This window comes from Artemia sp. Qi Xiang Cuo, chromosome 10 (genome assembly GCF_049724085.1).
Source record: "Artemia sp. Qi Xiang Cuo chromosome 10, ASM4972408v1, whole genome shotgun sequence".
Lineage (NCBI taxonomy): Eukaryota > Metazoa > Arthropoda > Branchiopoda > Anostraca > Artemiidae > Artemia > Artemia sp. Qi Xiang Cuo.
The window spans coordinates 12,508,130-12,520,778 of NC_142803.1; the positions used below are offsets into that span (position 1 = coordinate 12,508,130).

General features: G+C 39.0%; 2 protein-coding genes across 2 annotated transcripts; one reads left to right on the top strand and one right to left on the bottom strand.

The window, feature by feature from the left end:
* Positions 1-2,090: 2,090 nt before the first annotated feature.
* On the bottom strand, positions 2,091-2,873 carry LOC148947482 (E3 SUMO-protein ligase ZBED1-like). Its single transcript, XM_089095905.1, has one exon. It carries the CDS (start codon positions 2,871-2,873, stop codon positions 2,091-2,093), a length of 783 nt encoding a protein of 260 aa, XP_088952031.1.
* A 7,448-nt stretch (positions 2,874-10,321) lies between these two features.
* LOC148947483 (E3 SUMO-protein ligase ZBED1-like) lies at positions 10,322-11,686 on the top strand. Its single transcript, XM_089095906.1, has one exon. The coding sequence runs from the start codon at positions 10,322-10,324 to the stop codon at positions 11,684-11,686; it is 1,365 nt and encodes a 454-aa protein (XP_088952032.1).
* Positions 11,687-12,649: the final 963 nt, after the last annotated feature.

Sequence of the window (12,649 nt, forward strand, 5' to 3'; positions counted from 1 at the left end):
TAAGAAAACATTAGCAGCCTTGGAAGATTAGGCTGTGTTATTAAATTTCAATATATACCTAGTCACCTGGGTAGAGAAGGAAATGAAAAAGCAGACAATATAGCAAAGCAAGGAGCAAAAAACCAAATGGAACCAGTGAAACCTCTAACTATAAGGGAAATAACTAGATTGTGACTGAAAACACTACCCAAATTAAAGCCATCAAATCTATCCCCCTTTCCAACCAGGATGCAATCAGTCTGGTTTCATCGCCTGAGTACAAATACAGCTAACTTCAGCCACCATTCTTTCTCATATTATTTGAAAAAAACTATGTTTTCTAAAGAGTTAAAGAGGCTGAGTCACAAGTTCGAACCTTAAAACGTACAGGGATTAGAAGGTACAGTTGGGGGGCGGCCGCCCCCCCAATCCCCCCCTTTCGCAGCCATTAAATAAAAAAAAAATTTAACCTGAAAGTAAGGAGCGACATTAAAACTTAAAACGAACAGAAATTATTCCGTATATGAAAGGGGCTGTGCCCTCCTCAACGCCTCGCTCTTTACGCTAAAGTTTTTATTGTTTAAAAAAAAGAGTTGTGAGAAAGTCAAACTTTAGCGGAAAGAGCGAGGCGTTGGGTGTGGGGGTTGGTGGCTCTTAATTCACTTTGACTCTTAAAAAGGCGCTATAACTTCCTTTTTAAAATAAAATAAGATCAATCTGACTTTTAAATGACCACCCATTTCATTAAAACCTTATATACCCAAAGGACATAACTGAAAGCTCTGATCCAGGGTTCTGTGGAAATGTGTCAACCCTGAACAAAATGGACATTGCACAATTTCAATCAGATGTGTTTGGTGGAGATAGTTGGGGGGACTAGTTGGCCTCCATAACTTTTGTCTCTTAAAATGGAACTAGAACTACTAATTTCAACCAAATGAACTGCCTCTAAAGTTTGTAAAACCATCCCTTCATAAGAACCTTAAATGCCCAGGGGCATAACTTGTAACTATTGCCCCTAGGCTCTGGTGGTTTGTATCAACCCCAAAAGCTTTGTTATATGATTGTTGGACTATTTTTAATAAAAGGACAGTCAAAATTTTTATTGGATGCATCTTTGGAAAACATGACATGTGTGAATAGAAGAGGGAGGGGGGTTGCTGTGTTCTGATCACTTTGACCCTATAAAATGGCATTAGAACTTCTGATTACCAATCCTTTTAAATAATTGTTGAAAACGCTGTGGCAAAAATACAAAACTACAGAAACAATGAACAGCCAAGATAAATGCCATCTATAAAAAAAACATTCAGTAAAAATTTGAGAACTAGTGTTGGCGATATTTCGATTTTTCGATATATCGATATTTTCACTTTCGATATTTGATAATCGATATCGATATTTCGGAACCGTTTTTGGCTCCGATACACTCTTGTTTTTGCCAAAGTTAAATAATGAAAATCGTAGTTAAAGAGTATTTTGCATTATTTTTTTATATAAACTTCGAATGATACACCATTGAACAATGAAAAAACCAACTTCGATTATATGAAAGAATATCACGAAAACCCAGACATGAAACTACTTGGGCTCAAGAAAAAAACGCGGCTATATGTGGCTATTCAAAAACAGCAACATGTCAATGTTTTTCCCAGAGAGTCGGTTTCGCCGCTCGGTGATCAACTGACCGGCCTTGGAAAAAACTCTCTCAAAAGAGACACTGGTGGCGGACACAGACATAAATTTCATGGCAACCTCGTACATATATTTCTGAGAGCCCATGTTGCGAGAATTCCACCACTTGAGTGAATCCGTTTTTCTTGGAACTAAAAAGTCCCTGTTAAAAAGTTGCAGAGCCATGATAGACTCGGCTGCTGTCCAACCACGTCCAGAGTTGACTACCAGAACTTCGTCATGTGAGCCCCACAAACTGTCATGAGCCTGTCGATGCTGTCTCGCGGGGTTTGTGACGGTACTTGTACCTGCTGCTACGGATTCAGCAGACAACAAGGCCAAATCCATCTCTCTTGCTATTTTGCCCTCAACCGAGACAAGATCGTCAGGGGAAATATACATTTTCTTGAAACGCGGATCAAGGTATGTGGCAATCGTCACGGGTGTGACCTGACGAGGCTTATAAACCTAGCTTGCATTTTCTCCATCAAAGCCTTGTGGAGGTCCTCGGCGACATTTGAAAATCCACCACAATCTACTTGAACAAGGTGGCGTCTCAAAATCTTGGATAAAGGCAGGACTTTTGAGATGGAGGGATAGCTTTCAGAAGAGAGCTCGATTGTGACCTCGTCAAAAGGTGTAAATACCGTGATCACGTTTGAAATAACATCCCACTCACTTTCAGTGAGTAGGAGATCTACTTTACCGAGAAGCACAAGCAAACTTGGTACCGACTCTTTCAAATCTTGTAGACCAGGCAACACAGTGAGAAGTGAATTCCGTCTAGTGGTCACATCAGGTATCAGTTTTTTGATACAAACATTATCAATAGAGATCTGGACCTGGCGCAACTTTTCGGCAGCTACAACACTACGTCTGAAAAAGCTGACTATGTTCCCAGCTTTTTGGACAAGAGGTGACAAGTCAGCAGTATCATCAATAGCACCCCTCACAATCAAATTCACAGTAAATGCGAAGCACGAAACATGTCTCCAGCCTTTACCTACAACAGATGCAGCATCCTTTACAGCCCGTACCACATTTGCTCCATTATCGGTAACTACAGCTACAACCTTTTCCTTAATCCCCCACTCAGTGGTAATTTTCAGAAGATGAGCTGTGATAGGATCAGCAGTATGCCTTTCTTCAATTTTCGCAGTAGTAAGCACGTTGCTGCAGAGGCAGCCATTCTCATTAATGTAATGTACAGTGACAGCCATGAAACCCTCAGTTACCTGGAAGGTCCATATATCTGGGGTGAGGGAAATCTGTCCTACTGTTTTTTAGCGCCTCCTGCAGCTTCAATTTTTCTACAAAATAGATTTAAGGGAGATGATCTCTTGTCAATTTAGCTCAGGATGGCAAAGTATAATTGGCGTCAAGACTGTGTCCCAGATCATTACACCCAGGATTTGAAACAACAGAGAGGGGTTGCATATCTTTTGCAATGAATTTCACAACCAGTTTGTTCATTTATACAGTTTTAGGGTGCTTTGCACTGTACTTGGTCTGTAGCAACGAGTCAATTCTCGGCTGCTTTGCACTTGGTGTTCCTGAGTCAGTCTGGTCACTTCTATCACGGGTAACTTGGGTAGGGTCACTAGCTTGACTCAAAGGTCTGGTTGAGTTTTGGCTATGTGATGGGACAATTTGACTTGAATCATGTTCATCATCAGATGAACACGAATCAGAATCAGGGTTAACACTGGCACCCCCGGCCGATGTACTTCCTTTTATGCTTTGGTATTGTTTTTTGTGGTTTGTCTTGAGATGAGCATTAAGGTTGGTGGTATTTCCAGAGGTAGCAACACGTTTTTTGCATATTTTGCATAGTGCAGACTTAGCCGATACTTTTGTAAAATATTCCCACAAAGGACTTGGCATTTTTCAAAAACTGGTAGAGACCTGAACCTGCAATATATTAAACATTCAGAGGCAAATAGAATCCAATGGAACTGATTTTGTTAAATAAAGTGGTAGTACCAACCAGCAAATACTGGACCAACTGTGGGGATTCGATTTGGCATATAGGGTTTGATTTTGCTATGTACGCTAGATCAATAAGCAAAAGAAAATTATGAAAAATTACAGTAAATTATCAGCTAAATTTCTAAATATCAATTATTTGGCAAAATATCATATTTTGCCAATCTGTTTTACAGAAATGTTATCTACTAGTCCAATAGCCATGTAGCAAGACAAAACTCTGACATTAATGAGATTTCAAAGTCAAGACAGTGTTACCGCCTAGCGTCTAGGCGGTAGAGTCTAGGCTAGACGAGTTGTCGAAAACGCATCTGCCTAAAGAATAATCAAATCAACCGATCACAACCTGGAGAGGCTGTGACACTATTTAATTACCAAAGGAAAAAATCATCAGACTCATTCTTCCTGACTGAGCATAGAAGCAGCATAAAAACAGGACACACAAACAGGCAACATTACAGAACCCTTTAGTGCACTTCTACATTTTTGAAAGACGCCCTCTGACTTACCCATTACATACTTCATACCAGCTTCATCACAGGGACCTATGCAACCTCGGACTGTTCGGAGAAGAAACTAGTGTCGTGGTAATAGAAGTATGAATCTAACCTTCAAAGTGTAATTTAAGCCTCCTGACACTGTGTGGCAAAGGGAGGTTGTTAATTTCCGTTGAAGACCTAAAATCAAGGTCTAAAATCTTGATTGATACTTTTTATCACCAACGTACTAAGCTATACTAGTCTGAGGTTGCATATTTACCTAGCATAGGTTCCCTGTACCTGACTTAAACCCTGATTTTTATGAGGTGGGCTGAGAAATTCTACTTCTACACTTACCCAGCTGGGAATCAATAAAAGTATTTTGGGTTATGGGGCTATAAGCCCCATAACCATCATTGTCACATCATTGTCACAATGATGATTTTATTAATAAACAGGCCTTAAGGGTGAGTATACAGGGTTGCGAACTTTTTGGTCAATGAATATGTCCCTTGAGCATCCAAAAATGTTTCCTTTTCAGCCAAATTATGTCCTTATTTTGTCTGTAATATGTCCATAATATATCCATCTTGAAATCTCAAAAACTAGTTTTCTTACGACTTGTATACCTCTTTCAAAGTGGTCAGTTAACATCGAATATAATGAAAACGAATAAGATTCATTTAATCATCCATAAAAAATGAACAAGTGTGAAAGCACAAAAGTCATAAAAACATATAAACAGTAAAAAAATAATTTTCGGAGCTTGAGGCTCATCTTCGTACGAGAGTTCCGCTTGACAGGTATGGTTGGCATGAGGGTCAGCATTTTCACTTCTTTTGGTAGCTTTTTGTAAATCAGAGTATTTCTTGCGCATGTCATAAGGTACAATCCAGGAGTCAAGCGACGTTGCAGAGCGCTAGGTAAGCTGGGTTGCCCTTCAATCAGGAGGGTGACATCCCTCATAATTCAGTAATTGCTTATGTTGCAAGTTGCATCTTGAGCCCTTAAAGGGGCCCCAAAGGAATTTAATTTTTTTAACCACACAAAGAAGTTATCAACAGTAATTAAGTTACTGAAAAGTTGTTAAAAACATATCACTAATTTATAAATAAGTTATTCAAGAGTAATATATTCCAAAAAATAACAATCAAACCTCATTTATTGGGCAACACAAATATAAACTGTTTTCTTATTGTTTAAAGTTTTAAAATGCCTTAAACAAATGTAGAACTGTTTTTTGCATTTTGGAAATTTGCTTACAACAATTCTGGGATTATATTTGCACTTTAGGCTGGGGGGGTTGGGTAAATTTCATGGTAACTTTGCAGTGGACCTTATAATCTACTAGAATGAAAGTGAAAACATCATTTGATACTTCTTATGCTCTTTAATAATTCATATAAAATACCTTCAGGGCCCCTTTAAGGGCTAAAGATGCAATTTGCAACAGAAGCAATTATTGGATTATGAAAGAGCATAAAAAAGGCATCAAATGATGTATTTGCTTTCATCTTAGCTAAATTATTGTGCCACCTGCAAATTTACCACCAATACCAACAGCCTAAACTTATACATTGTGCCCAAGATTGGGAGCCTGTTTTAAATGTTTAAGAGAAGTGTATTTTGATCAAGATAGCCTACTTGTCAAAGATTATGCATTAGCCAAGCACTGGGAGGTTTTACCCAATATAACCCCTCCACTATAGCCTAGTCTAGGTTAAGTTTGTATTAGTTTTATAAAAGTTTTCCAGAATCGTACTGGGAATTTCACATAAACGTAAGGGTGACTCATTCAAACAGGGTGCGTGACAGCCTTTGTTCGAGCAACACTTTACTAGGCTATAACTCCACACAAAGTTTTCATATAGCCTAATTTGTTATCAACCAGGTAGAATCACGACCCTTCTAGGAGACCCTTAATGAAATTATTTGAAAAAAACTACGTTTTCTAAAGAATTAAAGAGGCTGAGTCACAAGTTCGAACCTTAAAACGTACAGGGATTAGAAGGTACAGTTGGGGGGCTGCCGCACCCCAAACCCCCCACTTTCGCAACCTTTAAATAAAAAAAAAGTTTTCAAACTGAAAGTAAGGAGCGACATTAAAACTTAAAACGAACAGAAATTATTCCGTATATGAAAGGGGCTGTGCCCTCCTCAACGCCTCGCTCTTTACGCTAAAGTTTGACTTTCTCACAACTCTTTTTTTTAACAATAAAAACTTTAGCGTAAAGAGCGAGGCGTTGAGGAGGGCACAGCCCCTTTCATATTCGGAATAATTTCTATTCGTTTAAGTTTTAATGTCGCTCCTTACTTTCAGTTTAAAAAACTTTTTTTTTTTTTTAAAGGTTGCCAAAGTGGGGGGTTTGGGGGGCGGCAGCCTCCCAACTGTATAGCCTCCCAACAGGCCCTTTTGATATTTTCAGACTCAAAAAAATTATCCCCCGAATTTACATTTACGAAAAACCTCGTTTTCCTATAAGAGCCCACATGTTAAATTTTCCCACCACAGCCCCCCTTTAACGTTGTCCGATCGGGCTGAAATTTAGAATATAAGCTTTCCTAGGGCTTGGGAGCTTATCCTCGAAATTTTAGCTCAATCCGATCACTCCGTTCACTTGTTTTCCAAAAACCAAATATCAAGTTTTGTGGGGATTTGCTTGCCTCAAAAATAGATAGCAAAGAATAAAAATAATATAGCAATTGTCTCTGTGGTACAGTGGTCACTACTACTGACTGTCAGGCGGAAGACCCGGGTTTGATTCCCAGTTAGAGTAATTTTTCTTTATATTGAATTTAAAGTTTAAAAAAGAAACTCAGTTTCTTTTTTAAATCCAATCTATTAAATCCTTCGGCTCAACAGGCGTCTCCAGAAGAATATCACAGTCGGCCTTCAGGTTACAGGTAAGTCTCCACTGCTTTGATAACATGCCGTATACCCGCATGCTCGAAGACAAGTTGAAAAAAGAAAATCTTACTGCGCATTTGATTTGAGTATTCAGGAATTAAAAGCCTTAACACAAGAATCTTCAAGAGCGGGGGGTTTGGGGTACGGCAGCCCCCCAACTTTAACTCTTGACACGATCAGCTAACAGTTAGTCAAGCAATAATAAGTGATAAACTGTACAAAAATGTGCAGAAATTATTTGAAAAAAACTACGTTTTCTAAAGAGTTAAAGAGGCTGAGTCACAAGTTCGAACCTTAAAACGTTCAGGGATTAGGAGGTACAGTTGGGAGGCTGCCGCCCCCCAAACCCCCCACTTTGGCAACCTTTAAAAAAAAAAGTTTTTTAAACTGAAAGTAAGGAGCGACATTAAAACTTTAAACGAACAGAAATTATTCCGTATATGAAAGGGGCTGTGCCCTCCTCAACGCCGCGCTCTTTACGCTAAAGTTTTTATTGGTTAAAAAAAAGAGTTGTGAGAAAGTCAAACTTTAGCGTAAAGAGCGAGGCGTTGAGGAGGGCACAGCCCCTTTCGTATATGGAATAATTTCTGTTCGTTTTAAGTTTTAATGTCGCTCCTTACTTTCAGTTTAAAAAACTTTTTTTTTTATTTAAAGGCTGCGAAAGTGGGGGGTTTGGGATGCGGCAGCCCCCCAACTGTACCTTCTAATCCCTGTACGTTTTAAGGTTCGAACTTGTGACTCAGCCTCTTTAACTCTTTAGAAAACGTAGTTTTTTTTAAATAATTTCATTAAGGGTCTCATAGAAGGGTCGTGATTCTACCTGGTTGATAACAAATTAGGCTATATGAAAACTTTGTGTGGAGTTATAGCCTAGTAAAGTGTTGCTGGAACAAAGGCAGTCACGCACCCTGTTTGAATGAGTCACCCTTAGGTTTATGTGAAATTCCCAGTACGATTCTGGAAAACTTTTATAAGACTAATACAAACTTAACCTAGACTAGGCTATAGTGGAGGGCTTTTATTGGGTAAAACCTCCCAGTGCTTGGCTAATGCGTAATCTTTTACAAGTAGGCTATCCTAATCAAAATACACTTCTTTTAAATATTTAAAACAGGCCCCCAATCTTGGGGACAATGTATAAGTTTAGGCTGTTGGTATTGGTGGTAAATTTGCAGGTAGCACTATAATTTAGCTAAGAAGAAAGCAAATACATCATTTGATGCCTTTTTTATGCTATTTCCTAATTCAATAATTGCTTCTGTTGCAAATTGCATCTTTAGCCCTTATAGGGGCCCTGAAGGTATTTTATATGAATTATGAAAGAGCATAAGAAGTATCAAATGATGTTTTCACTTTCATTCTAGTAGATTATAAGGTCCACTGCAAAGTTACCATGAAATTTACCCACCCCCACCCCCCAAATGTGCAAAAATAATACCAGAAATTTTTACACCCAAGTTACAAAATTCAAAAATAACTGCTAATTTTGTTTACGGCATTTTAAAAATTGAAACATTAGGAAAACAGTTTATATTTGTGTTGCCCAATAAATGGGGTTTGATTGTTATTTTTTGGAATATATTACTCTTGAATAACTTATTTATAAATTAGTGATATGTTTTTAACAACTTTTCAGTAACTTAACTACTGTTGATAACTTCTTTGTGTGGTTAAAAAAATTAAATACCTTTGGGGCCCCTTGAAGGGCTCAAAATATAATTTGCAACAGAAGCAATTACTGAATTATGAGGTATGTCACCCTCCGGATGGAAGGGCAACCCTAATTACCAAGCAGTCTGCAACGTCACTTGACTCCTGGATTGTACCTTATGACATGCGCATGAAATACTCTGATTGACAAAAAGCTACCAAAAGAAGTGAAAATGCTGACCCTCATGCCGACCATACCTGTCAAGCAGAACTCTTGTACGAAGATGAGCCTTAAGCTCCGACAATTAATTTTTTACTGTTTATATGTTTTTATGACTTTTGTGCTTTCACACTAGTTCATTTTTTATGGATGATTAAATGAATCTTATTCGTTTTCATTATATTCGATGTTAACTGACCACTTTGAAAGAGGTATACAAGTCGTAAGAAAACTAGTTTTTGAGATTTCAAGATGGATATATTATGGACATATTACAGACAAAATAAGGACATAATTTGGCTGAAAAGGAAACATTTTTGGATGCTCAAGGGACATATTCATTGACAAAAAAATTCGCAACCCTGTATACTCACCCTTAAGGCCTGTTTATTAATAAAATTATCATTTTGAAAATGATGATGTGACAATGATGGTTATGGGGCTTATAGCCCCATAACCCCAAATACTTTTATTGATTCCCAGCTGGGTAAGTGTAGAAGTAGAATTTCTCAGCCCACCTCGTAAAAATCAGGGTTTAAGTCAGGTACAGGGAACCTATGCTAGGTAAATATGCAACCTCAGACTAGTATAGCTTCGTACGTTGGTGATAAAAAGTATTAATCAAGATTTTAGACCTTGATTTTAGCTCTTCAACGGAAATTAACAACCTCCCTTTGCCACACAGGGTTAGGAGGCTTAAATTATACTTTGAAGGTTAGATTGACACTTCTATTACCACGACACTAGTTTCTTCTTCAAACAGTCCGAGGTTGCATAGGTCCCTGTGATGAAGCTGGTATGAAGTATGTAATGGGTAAGTCAGAGGGCGTCTTTCAAAAATGTAGAAGTGCCCTAAAGGGTTCTGTAATGTTGCTTGTTTGTGTGTCCTGTTTTTATGCTGCTTCTATGCTCAGTCAGGAAGAATGAGTCTGATGATTTTTTCCTTTGGTAATTAAATAGTGTCACAGCCTCTCCAGGTTGTGATCGGTTGATTTGATTATTCTTTAGGCAGATGCGTTTTCGACAACTCGTCTAGCCTAGACTCTACCGCCTAGACGCTAGGCGGTAACACTGTCTTGACTTTGAAATCTCATTAATGTCAGAGTATTGTCTTGCTACATGGCTATTGGACTAGTAGATAACATTTCCGTAAAACAGATTAGCAAAATATGATATTTTGCCAAATAATTGATATTTAGAAATTTAGCTGATAATTTACTGTAATTTTTCATCATTTTCTTTTGCTTATTGATCTAGAGTACACAGCAAAATCCAACCGTATATGCCAAATCGAATCCCCACATTTGGTCCATTATTTGCTGGTTGGTACTACCACTTTATTTAACAAAATCAGTTCTATTGGATTCTATTTGCCTCTGAATGTTTAATATATTGCAGGTCCAGGTCTCTACCCGTTTTTGAAAAATGCCAAGTCCTTTGTGGGAATATTTTACAAAAGTATCGGCTAAGTCTGCACTATGCAAAATATGCAAAAAACGTGTTGCTACCTCTGGAAATACCACCAACCTTAATGCTCATCTCAAGACAAACCACAAAAAACAATACCAAAGCATAAAAGGAAGTACATTGGCCAGGGGTGCCAGTGTTAACCCTGACTCTGATTCGTGTCCATCTGATGATGAACATGATTCAATTCAAATTGTCCCATCACATAGCCAAAACTCAACCAGACTTTTGAGTCAAGCTAGTAACCCTACCCAAGTTACCCGTGATAGAAGTGACCAGACTGACTCAGGAGCACCAAGTGCAAAGCAGCCGAGAATTGACTCGTTGTTACAGACCAAGTACAGTGCAAAGCACCCTAAAACTGTAAAAATGAACAAACTGGTTGTGAAATTCATTGCAAAAGATATGCAGCCCCTCTCTGTCGTGTCCAATCCTGGGTTTATTGATCTGATGCAGGGTCTTTACCCCAAATATACTCTGTCATCCCAAGCCAAGGTGACAAGAGATCTTCTACCTGAAATGTATACTGTGGAGGAATTGAAACTGCAGGAGGTGCTAAAAAAAGTAGGACATGTTTCCCTTACCACAGATATATGGACCTCCCGGGTGACTGAGGGTTTCATGGCTGTCACTGTACATTACATTAATGAGAATGGCTGCCTCTGCAGCAACGTGCTTACTACTGTGAAAATTGAAGAAAGGCATAGTGCTTATGCTATCACAGCTCATCTTCTAAAAATTGCCACTGAGTGGGGGGTTAAGGAAAAGGTTGTAGCTGTAGTTACCGATAATGGAGCAAATGTGGTACGGGCTGCAAAAGATGCTGCATCTGCTGTAGGTAAAGGCTGGAGACATGTTTCGTGCTTCGCATTTACTGTGAATTTGATTGTGAGGGGTGCTATTGATGATACTGCTGACTTGTCACCTCTTGTCCAAAAAGCTAGGAACATAGTCAGCTTTTTCAGACGTAGTGTTGTAGCTGCCGACAAGTTGCGCCAGGTTCAGATCTCTATTGATAATGTTTGCACCAAAAAACTGATACCTGATGTGACCACTAGACGGAATTCGCTTCTCACTGTGTTGCCTGGTCTACAAGATTTGAAAGAGTCGGTACCAAGTTTGCTTGTGCTTCTCGGTAAAGTAGATCTCCTACTCACTGAAAGTGAGTGGGATGTTATTTCAAACGTGATCGCGGTACTTACACCTTTTGACGAGGTCACAATCGAGCTCTCTTCTGAAAGCTATCCCTCCATCTCAAAAGTCCTGCCTTTATCCAAGATTTTGAGACGCCACCTTGTTCAAGTAGATTGTGGTGGATTTTAAAATGTCGCCGAGGACCTCTACAAGGCTTTGATGGAGAAAATGCAAGCTAGGCTTATAAGCCTCGTCAGGTCACACCCGTGACGATTGCCACATACCTTGATCCGCGTTTCAAGAAAATGTATATTTCCCCTGACGATCTTGTCTCGGTTTAGGGCAAAATAGCAAGAGAGATGGATTTGGCCTTGCTGTCTGCTGAATCCGTAGCAGCAGGTACAAGTACCGTCACAAACCCCGCGAGACAGCATCGACAGGCTCATGACAGTTTGTGGGGCTCACATGACGAAGTTCTGGTAGTCAACTCAGGACGTGGTTCGACAGCAGCCGAGTCTATCATGGCTCTGCAGCTTTTTAACAGGGAATCTGTAGTTCCAAGAAAAACGGATCCACTCAAGTGGTGGAATTCTCGCAACATGGGCTCTCAGAAATATCTGTACGAGGTTGCCATGAAATTTATGTCTGTGTCCGCCACCAGTGTCCCTTCTGAGAGAGTTTTTTCCAAGGCCGGTCAGTTGATCACAGAGCGGCGAAACCGACTCTCTGGGAAAAACATTGACATGTTGCTGTTTTTGAATAGCCAAATATAGCCACGTTTTTTTCTTGAACCCAAGTAGTTTCACGTCTGGGTTTTCGTGATATTCTTTCATATAATTGAAGTCGGTTTTTTCATTGTTCAATTGTGTATCATTAGAAGTTTTTATAAAAAATAATGCAAAATACTCTTTAACTACGATTTTCATTATTTAACTTTGGCAAAAACAAGAGTGTATCGGAGCCAAAAACGGTTCCGAAATATCGATATCGATTATCGATTATCGAATATCGAAAGTGAAAATATCGATATAGCGATATATCGAAAAATCGAAATATCGCCCAACACTAAAAATTATGTCCCAGGAAATATTTTGAAGTACCTACTTCTGCTCCTTCTCACTCTAGTGGGCAGTGACTTTTGATGCTCCTTCT

Excerpts from the sequence above, each read along its gene's own strand:
- LOC148947482 (XM_089095905.1), bottom strand. The coding sequence starts at position 2,873 with ATGGCTGTCACTGTACATTACATTAATGAGAATGGCTGCCTCTGCAGC.
- LOC148947483 (XM_089095906.1), top strand. The coding sequence starts at position 10,322 with ATGCCAAGTCCTTTGTGGGAATATTTTACAAAAGTATCGGCTAAGTCT.